The following is a 16,640-nucleotide window of genomic DNA, read 5'->3' on the forward strand; positions in this document are numbered from 1 at the left end:
AACTAAAGTTAAGGTTTTTTTTTTATAATTATGCGTGTAAAAATATTTTGACGTCTAAAATATGTTTAATTTTTTTTCACTGGTATTATAAGCAAGGAGTCACCTTAAGGAATCTCTACGGTTGGTTACCGGACTATGGAGAACGGACGGCTTTGATGGGAACCGCTCCAAGATCGTTGTCTTCACCCGTAAATTCACACATCCCTCCATTTGGTCACGTCTATAAATTCACTCAGAAACCCTAGCCCTAGCGAGCTTGCGCCGCAGAAGAGGCCATTCTATCTCCCGTCTGGTCTGCCACGCTGCACGCGGATCTCCTTCTGCAATGGCACCCGTCAAGAAATCGGTATCCTTCCTCCCATTTCTAGCGTTTCCTATCGTCTTGTATATTTTTTTGATGTTTTTCTCTTGGCGTGTTCTAATGTTTTTCCCTTGGCTTGTGCTTTCTGATTATTTAATGCAGAAGAAGAATGCCGAGAACATCAACAGTAGGCTCGCTCTTGTGATGAAGAGCGGGAAGTACACCCTCGGCTACAAAACGGTCCTCCGAACACTTCGGATCTCTAAAGGTGATGATATTACCTTACTTGGTTCCTTTTTCCCCCTCCAATAATTTAGAGTTTCTACGTAAAGGGTCAAAGGTGTTCTCCATCCGATCTGCTTAAAAAATTTCAACTTAGATACTTGATTGGGTGTGATGCGGAGCTGTAGTTTAGCTCCTTGGTTGTGTAATTATGTGTCAATATGTCCTCTCCCATTCTGTTTTTTATTCCGAGTAGATCATCTACTTATGTATTTTAGTTGGGGAAGACAGTATAATTTTGCTAAAAACATCTTTTGATTCTGATTTATTAGGTGTTCAGGTTTAAAACTTTTCTGGTATGCCAAAAAATCATCTTGATCTATTTTGTCAATTCGGGGTGAATGCTGAACTAAAATTTGGTTTTGACTAGATCATTCATGTCTTTTTGAATATGCGATGATGATATAATCTTGCTAAAAGGGTACTTTTGATTCTTGCTGTTTAGGTTTAATAACATCATGACACATTTCCCCACCAATGCGCTGTTACTGATGCTTCGTTCAATATATGTTGGGAAAGATTGTTGTGTGGACCAATTAACTTTGCTTAGTTATTTTATTCAAACTGTAACTGACTGCCTCTTACAAGGTTCGTTCAGGTTTTGCAGTGACATGCATAGTTGAATTTTCAGCTGTCTTGTTTTGCAGGAACAATTTTTTTTTCTGTTTAGGTCTAGGGCATCTCCAATGGTTAGAGTTCTACAAAAGTTTTTTTTATGATCCCAATATGCCATATCAACATTCTAAAAACCTATTGAAACATCTCCAATAGTTAGAGCTCTAAATGATTTTTGTGTGGTCCAATTCATAACATATAATTGCATGGCTACATGCATATTACATCAATTTTAAGAAAAAAAAGTAGCTTTGAAATTTCACTACTGCTCTTGAACTATAAACTTCAAACCTTTTATTTACAATGGTTAGAACTTTTTTGTTCAGGCTTTTCATTTCGCAAACTTCTTCAAAAACCTTGCATTGGAGATGCTCTTATCTCTTTGAAGTTCGGCTGTATTTAATTTGTATAAGATTTAGTGTTAATCATCATAACTTATCGCGCTGTTCTATTTCCAAAACAAATAAATAATAGGCATGGTCAAGATGGTTTATGAATGAATGGCTTCAGTTATTGGGTTGTAGTATAGGCCCAAACAAATGTTATTTTTAATTTTAAGTGTGGTATATATATCACATTTATAACTGAGATACGATACATGTGTATTTTTTTGTGTGTTCTGGTAGGGATTGTATGATTAATGTGTTATTTTGCTTGTATATTTTTTGAAGGCTTAATTTCATGAGGTACATTTTCTTTTTGTAGTCCTATGATATTTTTGCACTGGCACTTATTGTATATTTTTTCTTTGTAGTATGAGGTCATATTTGTTCCCTATCATTTATTTGCATGCTCTACGAGTCATTTTATCTGATTGTGATGCTCTCCTAGAGTGTGAAACATTTTTATCATCCATAAGCTACTAACTAGTTCCCATTTCCCGTCTTACTCTACATTTCTTTTAGTAAAATTTGAATCAGTCTTAACTGTTTTTTTATTTAGTATATTAAAGCTGTTAAATGTTGGATCAATCTTTTTGTACTCGTTTCTTTTATTGGCTTGATTATATCTTGTAAATGTTCTAACATTGTCCACCATCTTTCACAAACATTTGTCACTAAACCTTTCCTACCTTCAACAGCAAAGTTGATTATCATCGCAAACAACTGCCCACCACTCCGTAAGTCTGAGATCGAGTACTATGCAATGCTGGCGAAGGTTGGAGTTCATCATTTCAGTGGAAGTAAGTGATATTCATAATTGTTTGCTGGATTTTTTTATTCGTCATTTGATGTCATCCTCTAGTTGCGTTCGTTGTAGTAGATTGAACTAAACTTCAATCACCAGGAACATTAAAAGTTATTTTACTAATTGCTATGCCTTTCTTATTCAAAAATGACTTTTTAAAAATATGTTATATTTTCCGATATACTTCACAGATAATGTTGACCTTGGAACAGCATGTGGAAAATATTTCCGAGTTTGCTGCCTCAGCATCATCGATCCTGGTGAGTCCATTAACCACCTTAAAAGAAGCTCAACCAAATTCTCCCAATGATAATTCATATCTATGTTTCATTTTAACTTTTTGTTTCAGGCGACTCAGATATCATCAAGAGCATCCCTGGGGATCAGTGAGACATGCAAACGGACAGTTTTCCTAGTTCAAGGTCCATAGGATTTGGGACAAAATTACATCTTTTTTCTTAGCGGACAATTTCCTGTTTGTTTTTCATCTTGATTTATCTAGTTTGTGGCCATCAACTCAAATCTCTTGACGTAAAATGCGTTGAATATCTTGCATTTCTTACGATTTTCAAACCTTAATTATAAGAGAAAGATGCTTCAGCTGCTTGGTTTTAGCTTGTCTGCTTTGAAGTTTTTCTTGGTGGGAAATGCATGATTTATTTATATACGGTTTAATTAACCCATTAGGTCTGAAGGCTCTTTTGCTTGAGTAATCTCTTTGATTTCATCCACCGAACTTTCACGTGTTTCGTCTGGCTCGACTCTTTTGACCGATGAGATACATCTGATTCTTGACTATCATGGTCATAATATTTATATATTTTAATTTTAAAACAACAAATTGTGTCTATTCATTAAAATTGGTGGGAAATAAAACAAGTGTTCATGCAAACTAAACATTCTCGAGAACAAGAACTAATAATAATAATAATCCTCTTTTTCGTTTTTTATGTAAAAAGTCACTGTGCTTCCATCGAATTATTATTATTATTTTTGATTGATTTTTTATGTGCCACACATAAAAGTTTTAATTCAATCATGTATAATTATCTAATTGTATATGATTATTTAATTGTCGTCTAATTTTTAAATTGGTCTAGTGTGTTGTAGTAATTATGAAATTATAGGTATTAGTCATGTTGTAACAATTATAATTTTATAATTGTTATAACATGAAAGATCAACAAGTTAAATTTGTATTATACCAGTTATGATTTTATAGTTATTATAATATAAATATTAGGTGAACAATTTGAATCCGTGTTATAGCAGTTATGTTTTCGTAATAGCTATCATATGAATTTTTATTATTTATGTTGTAGCAACTACAAAACTATTTGTAATGTGAATTTCTACAAACGTTAAATAGATTAAGTATTATAACGACTACTAAACTACAGTTGTTACAACGTGAATTCTTAATAATATTGAATATATTAAATATGAATGGTAGTAATTATGAAATCATAGTTGCTACCGTATATATAAAAATTATAAAATCATAGATGTTATAATGTACACAACCGGCTCAAGATTTAAGTGAGAAATTTTGATGAGGGATAACAATTATTAGATGGGTATACACAATTGAATTATAGGATCGAATATTTTTGATAAAAAAAAAATCAAAGACGTCCTGAAAAAAACACATTTTTCACTTTTGGCCAAATTTTATCACATTCTAATTCTTTATTATTCTTAAATGGAAAAAAGTTTTGGTTGATTATTGATGAAAGAAAGCCACCAAAAAAGAGAATTTATAAAAAAATGAAACATGAGAATTTATACCCTGAGTCAAAAGAAAATGACTTGTAATATTTAAATGACGCACAAACTTAAGCAAACACTCAATGATGATCGGGCAAAAATTAAATAAAAAGACGCCTTCCTTTCCAAATTCTCCACCTTATTTTTCAATTAAGGTTGCCCTTTCGTTCAACCCTATATATTTTTCCATCCGTCTTTCAATATTATTGATATTATTATCTTTCATCTAAATTTTAAATTAGTGGACACATTATAACTGTTATAAAATCATAACTGCTACAACATACATTACAAATATGAAACTATAACTATTATAATATGAATATTAGATGAGTAGATCGAATATACGTTGTAGCAATTATGAAACCATAACTATTTCAACATGAATGTAGATGAACATGATTGAATACACATTGTAGCATGTATGAAACTGTTACTATTATAACATGAATATTTTTGAATATATTAAATATGTGTTATATTAGCTACGAAATTGTAGACGCTATAAATCGTGCAATTAATTCAAGATTAGATGAGAGATAATAATGATAATAATCATATGCATCACTGAACAAAGACAATGGACGTCATTTTGATTAAAAAGGAAAATGAGATTGGAGAACCACATTAATAATCATTTTTAGGAATTTATTAATTGCAACAATGATTTTTGTTTTAAGAAACCAGGAGATTATTCACAGCTTTAACATTTGCTTGAAAATAATTTTATTTATAATTTCATTGTTATAACGAGCTGGGAGATTATAATTACTCTCTGTTAATTTAATTCGTGTGCATTCCCCTTAATCTATATCTTCATTAGCAAATCTGAGTCATCGAGATTCATCGTTGAATCCTTTTTGAGAAATAATCTCTTCAACAAGTGGACACTGGGATAAATGATTATTTATTATTTATATATTTTAAAAAAAGGGTCACGGATTAATTATATTAATTAATATATAAATTAAATGCGAAAAATTAAAACAAATTCTGGTGTATAAGATAGAGACGTAGTCATGGCTTTCACGTTGAAATCCCGCGCCACCACCAATCCGAGTCGTCAAGGAAGGAAACGTCGATCGCCGGCGACGAGAGCCACCGCCACCCTCTATCTCCACCGACGCAGCACCGCCTTGGGCGGCGAGTTACGTCGCAGGAGATCTCGGTTAGTAGAATGTGTTCTCTTTCTTTTCCTGTCCGTTTTTTCTTCTTATTGTTGGATAAGCAATTAAAAGTACTATAGAGAGAAAAGGATCGAAGAAATTGGAAAAACGCTCATGAGCTATCGAGATTATCATCGAATTCTACAAATTATGCGCTCAAGAACTGGACAACGAAATGGAAGTTTAATAAAAAGTAGTTTTTTTTAAAAAAAAAAAAGATTATGAATGAATTATGGGAGATTGAACTATATTTTTCTCTCCCTTTTTAGTTAAATTTCGGTTTGTAGATGCGAATCTCGTCTCTTTGTTTCTTCCTTCGAAGCTCTTTCTCATAAATCAGAAGATTCACTTGGTAAAATTCTTTGTTTGCCTTAAAGCTGGTCAGTGCAGTTTGGAATTTCAACCAGAAAAGTTGCATTTTGGGAGAAAAAGGAAGCTGGTGATTTGGTCAAAAATGAAAAAGGATAGCAGATGGAGAAAGGTAACACTATTTGTGAAGAAAAAAAAGTTGAACTTTTTTTGTTAGTATTATGAAGAAGATTTCTTCTTTTTTTGTTCTTCATTTTAGTTTGTTGTTACATTAGCGAAATTGGGGAGAATCTTATTCCAGCATCTGATTTCGATCATAATTGCAGTTTTCTCTTTGGAATATCATTCGGATCAATGATAATAATGCTGGAAACTCAAGCAAAGGCAAAACATCAGGTAGGTTCTTATGCTTTGGTCATAAATGAGGTATATATATCAACAATTCTTACCTTTTCGATCTTGTCATGTCTGTTCTGATATCCTAAAAGATGTCCCCTCGGGGCGGTGCGATGGTTAAGGCATGGGGTGTTGCCACATGAGGTCTTGGGGTTGAAACTCGACGTGACCGAGCATAACCTCCCCCATGTCTTGGCTATTTGCACTAATGGCTAGCAGCGAATCGCCTTTTGCCACATGATATCCTAAAAGACACCTGTTCTGATACTATGAAGTCTTTTGTGTTCTCCATCTTTCCTTCCCTTAATATTTTGAATATGTAAATCAGTTGAATTTCGAGGAAGTCCCCGTTTCTCGACCTCTTCTTCTACGGCCATTGGGAAAAGCATTTCAGGTACAACCATATGTTTGTTTTTTCTTTTCCGCATCACTTGTCCATTTGAACTATTTAGATCATCTTCCACTTAGATGATGATACACTAGAAGCCGCTTAAGAATTTGAAAATACCACTACCATTTTCGTAGATTAGCAACCGAGAAAGTTGCAAACTACCTTCATTCTCTTACATTAGCTCACAATCACCATGATGATTGCATATTTACATTGCCTATACCAAACATGATCGTAATTCGTCAGTAATCTCTTCATTTTTGATACATCATTCAAGAAACAGATTCACAAGTCGCGAGCATGGTCTTCAATGACCGCCTATGTAGAGCTCCAAGCATCATAACTAGTGAGGCAATCAGGTATGATAACATATCCGTTCCCTTGCGGTTTTTGTCTTCGATCTCACCTTGATTTGCTTAATTTTGAATCTGTCTATTGCGATTTAGGATTTTCGCGGCAACATGGAATGTTGGAGGAAATACTCCCCATGAAGGACTTAGCCTCAGTGACTTCCTTCCTGCTGATGATCACTCAGATATATATGTTTTGGGGTAATTTGAATGTACATCTTTGCAAGGGATGTGATGGATTCATTTCCTAGCTTTCTTTGAAATCGTGTAGAATTCTGATGTCTCTATTTCTTTCTGGCCTTCCAGTTTTCAGGAGATAGTTCCTCTGAATGCCGGGAATGTACTCGTAATCGAGGACAATGAGCCAGCGGCGAAGTGGCTATCTCTAATCAATCAAGCATTGAATGGTGCCGGTGATACAGAGACTGACATCGAATCACACTCATCATCTCCTTATATTGACTCTACCTCAAGAGGTGCATTGTTCTTTCAGAAACTACCACTTAAAGCCGTTAGCAAAACTTTCAAAACGGAACAGGGACGCCGTCTGAGAGCCTGCAATTGCCCTGCTGAAGCGACAAGGAAGTCCTACAGAGGGTCATGTTTTAGTTGCCGGCATGCTCACATCAATGACAGTGACTCAGAGGAGGAGGAAGAGGAGGAGGAAGAAGAGGAAGTTGTACATTATCCTATTTCGGGTTTTTCGGTTAGGCCTACAAGTAGTAAGCAGAAGTATTGCCTCATAACCAGCAAACAGATGGTGGGGATTTTTGTCACTGTCTGGGTGAGGAGAGAACTTGTGCAGCACATAGGACACCTACGAGTCGCTTGTATCGGAAGGGGAATTATGGGTTGGCTTGGTAATAAGGTGAGAGGAAGGGTTGTTAATCCTGTTTTTTTTTTTTATCAGCTTTCATGTGCTGCATTCTGTTCTTTCTTTCACCTCGTAGGGATGCATCTCGGTGAGTCTGTCGTTGCACCGAACAAGCTTTTGCTTCATTTGCAGTCACTTGGCTTCGGGGGAGAAAGGAGGAGACGAGCTGAGAAGGAATTCTGACGTTTCAGAAACACTGAAACACACACAATTCAGGAAGGTCTGCAGAAGAGCCGGTCGAAGAATACCCGTAAAGATTCTCGAGCATGAGTAAGAGTTCTTTTGTTTGAATAATAATTGCCGTCATGATCGGAGACTGAGCTAGTGATTTTATTTACTTTCTCCGGTTGCTCAGCCGTGTCATATGGTTGGGGGATTTGAATTACCGGATTTCTTTGAGCTACAGTGAGACCAAAAAACTTCTCGAGGATAATAACTGGCATGAGCTTTTCGAGAAGGATCAGGTACTTGGTGTAGACCTTTTCGTGTAGCGGAATCCACAAGTGAAATCTGTGATGCAAAACTTTCGTCCTGATTGTTTTGATAGCTTAAAATTGAAAGAGAAGCTGGGAGAGTGTTCAAGGGGTGGAATGAAGGGAAGATCTACTTCGCTCCCACTTATAAGTACTCGAACAACTCGGACACTTATGCCGGAGAGGGTGCAACGTCAAAGAAGAAACGAAGAACACCTGCGTGGTAAAAATTGCTGCTTGGTCTAAAACAACTACATGATTTTTCTAGCATTATAGTCTAGCTCAAAACAATTTCAGGTGCGATCGCATTCTCTGGAATGGTGATGGAATTGTGCAGCTGTCTTATATCAGAGGGGAGTCTAAATTTTCAGATCATCGACCGGTATGTGCCGTGTTTGTGGTGGAGGTTGGGGTGAATGATGATAGATCAAAGAATTTAACCACTCCTAACATGAGAGTTGGTGCAGAAGAGATTTTGAATAGCAGAGGAGGCAGTTGCTAGCGCTTACAAGTATGTGAAAACGCATGTAAAGCATGAATGCGAAAATCGCCGCATACATCATTCATGTGAATCATTTGTACCATATGTTTCTTCCTTGCATATGGTTTATACAACTTACTCCTGGAGAAGGGTACAAATAGAATAAGAGAGATTGGAAATGCTATAATTTGGCTGTCGAAGCTAAAGCGTCGGTTTTGTTCATCGCCAAACTGTAAAATAGTAGAGCCATGTCACACGAGGGGCTACAAAATTTGATTATTTTGTTCTATGAATAAGAAGTTTGACCATTAATTATTTTGTTTAGACGTGCCAACGCGCGTGTAGTTGACTTCTGCAGTTTGACATTTCAACTAATATAAAAGGGTGAGAGTGGTTAAATTTGACCGGGAGTAACTCAAACCTGTCGTGTGATGTTTGGTAGGATGGAAGGGAATTTGATTAAGAAAGGATTATTCTCTCTATGATTTTATGTTAAGATAGAATGATACGGAGTAATATAATCATGATTTCAAATTATAAAAACCACTTACAATGTAAAATAAAACTACATATAATAAATCTTTATTCGAAACCCACATAGATAGAGGCTTCATGCACACCCTCCTTAGTCCTTAAAATTTTAAAAGTAGAATATATCATACCTTAGATGATCCAATTCTATTTATCTTTTGATGCAACAGCACAACTTCCCTCAAGAGTCAAGATGTTGGAGATGTTTGGAAACGTAACAACTAAATCATGAGACTGAAATCTCAGGCCTTCTCAATTGAAACCAAGATTATGAACCGCATCCCAAACTACGATCAATAACCACAACCAAACCTCACGGGACGTTCCTAAGACACTGCATGAACATCATAGACTACATGCTCCAGCTGACTCAGTCTCAGTTTATTCTGCAGGCGATACATCCACAAAGATTTTTATCTCACTGAATTCCTCACTCGCGCATGATTGTGATGGCTATTAATTTTACGCCAACCCACTTAAACATCAACCAGCTCCAAACCTCCAACTTTAAGAAAAAAAAAAAACAAAAACTCAGGCAAGTCGAAGTCACGAGCTCCTCTCCAAATCATGCATGGACAAGGAGAAAGACAACCAAAGAGATATAAACACCGAATCAAAGCAACCCTCGAATCGCCCAAATCCGACCAGAACATGCAACAGTGCCCACCACCCGTATCGATCGCGAACACCGAACCACGGCCAGGTAGTATACGAAACGGCGGTAGGAGCGGAATTCAAATTCAGGGGGTGATTTACCGAGAAGTGCTTGAGGAATCCCAATCTTTATCAGTGGAGAAATCCGGCGAGGGTTTCTCAGGCCACCGACAGCGGCCGCAGCGAAGCGAGAGGGACAAAAACAGAGGGAGAAGGCAGCGGAGGGCTTTATTATTCCTTTTCATTAATATACTACTGTCCATCAATAGCTGGGCAAATCATTAACGAGACAATTATTCGCTAGTGCCGTAAAAAACTCACCCTTCGTCCGGTGGCTATCATGCAGAGACAGATTATCTAGATATTCACAGTTCGAATCCTAGGTATGATAAATTTGTAAAAAAAATTTTTTAAATGAGGCATGTAATTAAAGGATGCTGGGCTCCTGGGTCATCTACTGCGAGCGTTTTTCAATTTATCCTGATGACCGATGAAAAATTTTCATGGAGCCAACCGATCACCCAACTTTCATGGGGCCGGCCGATCACCCCAAACTCAACATTATACATTTTGTAAAAAACTCATCCTTCATTTCACGAGACCAGATTTACTATCCAAGATGAAACATTTCATTCGTAAATAAAATTTCATGGACCCATCCATCTGTCCTTTCACAACCCGTCCTAAAGCTTATAAAAAAGTACTAAATATTTTGAATTTTAAATTCTAAATTTTAAAATTTTAAATCCTAAATCTTTAATTCCTTATTTACCCTACAACTCGAGTATACCCACTGAATAATTAGTCAAGCGCTTTTTGCGCTTTTTATTATGGGATGAGTATTTTGAAAATGCAAATTTTAGACCTGTTATCCAACTCCAAATATATAAAAGTTTTTAGGCAAGAACTCAAAGGAGCGTTTTTTCTTAATCATCAAGTGGCGTTTATTTTTTTTTAATGAAAAGAGTATCTCACGAGTCACGATTGGTTTTGATTTGTTTGATAGACCAATTTTAAATTTAAACCCTGAATTAATTGGGGTGGACTAGATCAGTTTAACAGCATTAATATTATTGTAACAATAATTTTATAGCTATTAAAATTTACATTGCCATAATAACATATTTAATATGTTCATCTAATATTCACTTTTATAACTGCTATAATTTAATATGTTCATAGTTGCTATAATTTTTGGTTCAACAACAAAAATGGGCTAATTAATTGTTACAAAATCTAAATGGATAGGCAAGCTGATGGGCTAATTAATTGAGTTGGATGTCCTAGGTAGAAATGGTGGAGAGAACTTGAAAAATAGACACGCTATACTCCAACGTGCCAAAAAAATCAAATTGTTTGGAGTCACTGGACGTCCCCAACCTTAGGTTCAATAAAAATAAGGCAAGGGATTATGATTGTTCTAACGAAATAAAGAGCATTTTATACATCAATATTTCCCAGAGGGTGTTGGAAACAAGATGGTTTTTAAAAAAAATATGGACATGTCAAATGAATTATCTTTTACATTAGACCAATGAAAAACACTAGAAATCACCTCGGTTGGTTTGCTTCGATGATCTTCTGATCTGCTTCTCCATAAAAAGATAACACGGGTGGATGCACTAAGCCTCAATACACAAGGACCCCCATCTCACCATTCTCATCTCATGATCCCAATTCCTAAACACTTAGCAGAGTAACTCTCGCCGCCTCATTTACAAGGATCTATATGACCTGCAATAATGACTACAGTGGCTCAAGGTATCCACTTTTTAGTCTCTCCATCCTTGCTTGCAAGCCGGATAATGCCTTCTCATCCATTGGGAGAATATTGCTCTGTGTTGGGGCTTCCCCTTCGCCACGATCCATTCCATGAAGGACATTACCGTTGACATGTCCAAATGGTCGAGCTGAACCATCCAAATTGCCAGCGGCAGCAGCAGCCTGTATGCTTTTCATCCGTTCTCTGATGGCATCAAGAGTCCCCATTGTTACTGTAGGGGCTGGAGAGATATGAAAGAGAATGCACACGTCATTCTAACAATTTGATGTAATTTAAAGCACACCGACGTTCATACATTCATGAGTTCATATGCGCACGCATACACTTGAACATGTATAGAGCGGTGAGAGAGTTACCAGCTGGATATCGATCCATTCGGTCATCTCCTAAATGAGACTTAAACTCTGAAAGATCAGTCTGACTTCTCAAAGTAGTTGCTCCAACAACACCATCATCTGTGTATGCACTTGGATTTATGCTTTCAATTTTTGCATTAGCTGACTTTGCGTTAACAGGAGAAAGAGGCCCAAGCTTTGGAGATGAAATAGTTGCTACGGGTGGTGGAGTAGCCATGGGAAGGCTGGCAGGTGTCCTTCCAGCTGCTGCATTCTTCTCCATCTGGATGGAGAAAGAACCAAATCCAAACACAATAAACACAGATATTCATAGTACCATAAAGGCAGCTCTTCGAGAAGATTCTACAAACCTGAGCAAGTCCATCTCTAATATATGTTCTAAATGCTTCACTCGCATTTTGGAGCTGAGCAAATATATCCACCTATAAATAAGACAAGGGGCTTCAGCATGCAAAGAAAAACAAACTAAGCAGATGAATGAATCAGAGTTACTAGTATTTGGAACAAGGAACTCACCTTAGGATAGAGTTGGGTAATCCGGTAGAGTTCATATAGTCCGATTGTACAGGTTTGCTTATCACCAATTTTCTTAAATACTGCAGCAAGTTCTTGCTGTTACAAGTAAAAAGAAGGAAAAAAACATCACAATGAGGACTGACATGGATGAGTACAATATAGGCAAGGTCAAACTGAATTTCACAAGCAGGCAAGCTGCAGTTAAACACACCTTCAATTGAGCATCTGCTGAATGTGTTGCAGGAGCTGGACTATTAGAAGCAGTGTCACCCCAATGTGTTTGTCCCATGGGACCAGATGGAGTTAACATTCTAGCAGCCGCAAGGGTCTATTCATATAAGGAAAAAGGTTCAGTCAATTCAGATACTAATCACTAAAACAAGATATTTTGATTATAACCACAACTTACCTGAAGATTTAGGTCAATATAAGCAAGGATGATTGGTTGAGGTTCGGTGTCTATAGGTACCATAGAGAGGTGACCCTTTATAGCTGTACCTCGGAGTTTCACTAATTCATGCAAAACAGTTTTAACCATCCTAAGTGGTTTATCATCTGCTCCAGCCCTGCAAGTACCGTAAAAGTGTAATCAAGACAGACTACTACCATATTAATCAACTACTAAGTCGACTAAATTACAAGATAATAAAAAATATTACCTTCTTCGAATCTCTTCCATCCCTAGTCCTTGCAAATACACATGAATGCTTTGAAGAACACGGTCGAGATCAACTTCATAAATTGTGCTCTGTAATACCTGTATGAACAACATTGGATGAAGCAAAGAAAGAGTTGACAAGGAGTTTCCAATTACCCGATGGTACCTTTGTCAATTTAATTAAACATTTAACAACTAGATCTGAGAACTTCTGGTTTCTGATGATGAGAGCCTCAGATGATGCAGGGGATGGCCACCTTGATGGGTCCAAAGGTCTCAACAAGCTAATTAACACCACAAACGAAGATGTTCTTTCTGCATTATCCTGTTCAAACAAAGATACTTAAGGATACATTTTCTACTTCAAGATACACTTCATGCAAAAATATATACAAAAAAACTACCAGAATCTTGAGCATCAAAACATTAAGTGCTTTCAATAATTGACTACCATCATCCATCAAAGGAACTCTTTCATCCAAAAGCCAAAGAAGAAGTTCAGTTATGAGATTATCTAATGTACTCTCTTTCACAGCATGAGCAAGTTTTTTGATCTGGAAGGTCTGTAGAAGAAAGCTTTCATACAATCCATCCAAGTCTGATTAAAACAGATGAAAAAAAAATATCAACTAAAAGATGAATACCTGCATTAGTGTATTAAGAACATATTTACAGGATCTTGAAGAAGCTCCAGAAAGACTGAAATTAAAGGTACTGGGAACCTGAATAATTTGACAGATGGTTTACGCAATTAACAATAACACAGTTTCTTGAAATTAGAGAAAATAGATCAAACTACCATTTTCGCTAGGCACGAAACCAATCTATCAGCATCTTTAGCTAGCTCTTCCATTGCACTGTTATTGGAGTCAACTGTGGCCTGTGTCAACTCATGGCATATAACTTTCATGCCTTCGACTGACTGCAACAAGATAAAAGAGAAGCTAAAGAATACCATCATCAAAGAAAGACAAAAATGGTAGGGAAGGAAAAAAGAAAAGCAAAGAAGACAAATAAAAATAAGACTGAATCATAGTTTATAATTGCTATACAGCACAAGAAGCAAACTATACAGCACAAGAATCAAACTAAATTGCCTCACTGTAGTTGCACTTGAAAAGTTATCTATGTAAATTAAGATGCTATAAAGAAAACAGAAGGATTTCCTCAAGAACAGAAATGCCATCAAATTCAACATCAATATTTGGAAAACCAAGTCTACATGCTTAAGATATTGTTTAAACTAATTTGATTTTGCATTATGACTCACAAAAAGTCTCTTCAAAAAAGTAAGAAAGAAAGACAAATCTTTCTAGAATGAATATAATAGTAGTTTACTCCAGCATAATAATTTCATGGTGCCCTATTATGAAATATACAAAAAAACAAATCTGTACCCTTAATATGTTTAAACTTATTTGAGATTGCATTATGGCACATAGCATAGGAGTTATAATAATGCAAGTCTCTTCAAAATATAAGAAACAGAGACTAGAAATCTTTCTAGAATGTATATAATAGTAGTTTACTGCTTTTACTATTATGAAATATCCTTCATAATAAGTGCAACTCTAACTCTCTATAATGTTCTCATTTCTTATCTATTCATCCTCGTACGCCCGCACATCCACCTCATCATCCTTATCTCTACAACTCTCATATTCTACTCGGGTGTTCATTTAATAACCTAACATTCAACTTTATATAATAACACCATTTTGCAATCCTTTCCTTTACGCTTTAAAAGTACCCTATGATCACAGAGAACACGTCCTCCTCTAATTTAACCATCTTATATTCTATATAAAATATTTCTATCAACCCCTCTATCCTTTTATAAAAAAAATCCTAAATACTTAAAGCTTTTAGTGACTTGTGATCTCCTATCTGAAAAAATGTCTTGATATGTTGAAAGTAAATGCACAAATAAAATAAAGAAAGCAACAATCTTCTAGAGGTGGAGAAACCTCAATTAAAAAGAGAAGAAAAATTATGAGTGAGGGCGAGAGCTTGAGTGTAGAGATTTTGGCAAAGTACAGTCGTTGTAAATGGTTGTTGATTTCGTAGCCAACAAGTCTTATATTTATTGCCTTCTCTCAAGCTCTCAAGAAATCTCTAGAAGCATCCTATTTGCCATACATCAATCGACTGCTCCATTAGCATTAGTTCATTGGTCAATACCAATTAACTGTTATTTCAATTGCTTGTTCCACTAGCCAATTGCCTTCAACAAACAACTGTTGTGTCTTAGTCGACCGCTTCCACCATCCTACGATTGCCTTCAATTATAGCTCCAAGAAAACATCTATTACAATATATTACTTAGCTCAAGTGTACCCATCAATTCTTCAATAGAGACGGCCAAAGAGTTTGCTCTGAGCAGTCAGCTACTCAGTCAACTAGCACGCTTGGCAAGCTGAGGGCCTGGGTTATCTGTTGAATTTTTTTGACCATCAGTCGACTAAAGAAGTGACTAAGTCAATCCTAAGGCTTTCGTCCGAGCCTAATCTATCCCGCATTTTTCCAAGGTTACATATGGATTCACACTCACACTCATTGTAGCACAAATGAAATTTGCCAAATCATTCATTGGAGAAAACCCTTCTCCCATATCTTTATATGGAGTCTTTTTCGCCTTGAGAAGTTTTTTATCAACTTTGACTAGCTGAGACTTCGTATTGCCAGAAATCTGATCACCTTTAATTTTCCATGATTTCATACCACCGGGACTTGTTCTTGTCAAGTATTGGATCACCCTTAATCTATCAAGACTTCTTGCTACATGACCTGCTCCTGCATACACTTATCACAAACTTATTAGATACATTTTCTAACTTAACTCTTTGCTTAACATCAAAATCGATTGCACCAACAATTTCCAGATACATTTTTCTAACTTAGCCCTTTGCTTAACATCAAAACCGATTGCACCAATAATTTGAAACATGGTCCAAACACATCTAGGTGACTAGGCCAGAAGAAGATAGAAAAAGATCTGAAACATTATAACCATAAGAAAACAAGAAATTGAATGAGGCTCAAAATTTTGAATCGTAGGCAATTCAGGGATGAAATTAACACAAAAGGGATGAAACAAATACAAAAGGCTAGTTACTTTTAAATCTAACATAATCAACATCAAAAAACAAATGTTGGTTTTTATCTCAATCTTAGATTACATTATTTCTTTAAGGACATGAACTAGCAAATAGAATCTAAGAATCACTTATACAAATAAAATCCAAAGTTCCATTAAGTTAGACACCCTCAAAATTGTCAAATTCAGATTCGTATAGTCAATCATTTTAATGATCCCATATTGTGAATGTATTGAATCGTAACTTATCGAAAAAGGTAAAAAGAGTCTCTCTTAGATATGATTTTCACAAACTAATGTATATTAAAAAGGAAAAATCCTATTTACTAATACAATATGATTAATGCATCATATTGATCATGATTTTATAACCAAAACTATAAGTTCATATTTACCGTGATTAAAAATTCCTAAATAATGTATATTTTTTTATGCAGAATTGAAATGTAATT

General features: G+C 35.8%; 3 protein-coding genes across 5 annotated transcripts in view; 2 read left to right on the forward strand and 1 right to left on the reverse strand.

The window, feature by feature from the left end:
* Window positions 1-212: 212 nt before the first annotated feature.
* Window positions 213-3,000, forward strand: LOC121981977 (60S ribosomal protein L30-like). Its single transcript, XM_042534803.1, has 5 exons — window positions 213-346; window positions 464-569; window positions 2,280-2,381; window positions 2,578-2,646; window positions 2,736-3,000. The coding sequence occupies exons 1-5, from the start codon at window positions 326-328 to the stop codon at window positions 2,774-2,776; spliced, it is 339 nt and encodes a 112-aa protein (XP_042390737.1). The 5' UTR covers window positions 213-325; the 3' UTR covers window positions 2,777-3,000.
* A 2,199-nt stretch (window positions 3,001-5,199) lies between these two features.
* Window positions 5,200-8,780, forward strand: LOC121983284 (type I inositol polyphosphate 5-phosphatase 10-like). 2 transcript variants are annotated; one of them, XM_042536225.1, is made up of 11 exons: window positions 5,200-5,321; window positions 5,697-5,800; window positions 5,955-6,024; window positions 6,353-6,418; window positions 6,693-6,774; window positions 6,862-6,966; window positions 7,072-7,633; window positions 7,716-7,909; window positions 7,995-8,103; window positions 8,187-8,335; window positions 8,410-8,780. In XM_042536225.1, the coding sequence occupies exons 2-11, from the start codon at window positions 5,774-5,776 to the stop codon at window positions 8,612-8,614; spliced, it is 1,569 nt and encodes a 522-aa protein (XP_042392159.1). In that variant the 5' UTR covers window positions 5,200-5,321; window positions 5,697-5,773; the 3' UTR covers window positions 8,615-8,780. The 2 variants fall into 2 exon arrangements, with proteins under 2 accessions (XP_042392159.1, XP_042392160.1); XM_042536226.1 differs by having other exon boundaries at window positions 6,699-6,774.
* A 2,384-nt stretch (window positions 8,781-11,164) lies between these two features.
* The window catches only part of LOC121981978 (protein MOR1-like), a 38,407-nt gene continuing 32,931 nt past the window's right edge, over window positions 11,165-16,640 (reverse strand). For both annotated transcript variants that reach the window (XM_042534804.1, XM_042534805.1), the window contains exons 44-54: window positions 13,891-14,013; window positions 13,736-13,813; window positions 13,496-13,654; window positions 13,258-13,416; window positions 13,093-13,190; window positions 12,843-12,999; window positions 12,645-12,761; window positions 12,434-12,529; window positions 12,268-12,339; window positions 11,918-12,179; window positions 11,165-11,781 (exon numbers count right to left, since the gene is read on the reverse strand). In XM_042534804.1, the coding sequence (XP_042390738.1) occupies window positions 11,525-11,781; window positions 11,918-12,179; window positions 12,268-12,339; window positions 12,434-12,529; window positions 12,645-12,761; window positions 12,843-12,999; window positions 13,093-13,190; window positions 13,258-13,416; window positions 13,496-13,654; window positions 13,736-13,813; window positions 13,891-14,013 (1,578 nt within the window). In that variant the 3' untranslated portion in view covers window positions 11,165-11,524. The remainder of the gene's footprint in view (window positions 11,782-11,917; window positions 12,180-12,267; window positions 12,340-12,433; window positions 12,530-12,644; window positions 12,762-12,842; window positions 13,000-13,092; window positions 13,191-13,257; window positions 13,417-13,495; window positions 13,655-13,735; window positions 13,814-13,890; window positions 14,014-16,640) is intronic.

Source organism: Zingiber officinale, chromosome 5A, assembly GCF_018446385.1.
Source record: "Zingiber officinale cultivar Zhangliang chromosome 5A, Zo_v1.1, whole genome shotgun sequence".
In the NCBI taxonomy this organism is placed as follows: Eukaryota; Viridiplantae; Streptophyta; class Magnoliopsida; order Zingiberales; family Zingiberaceae; genus Zingiber; species Zingiber officinale.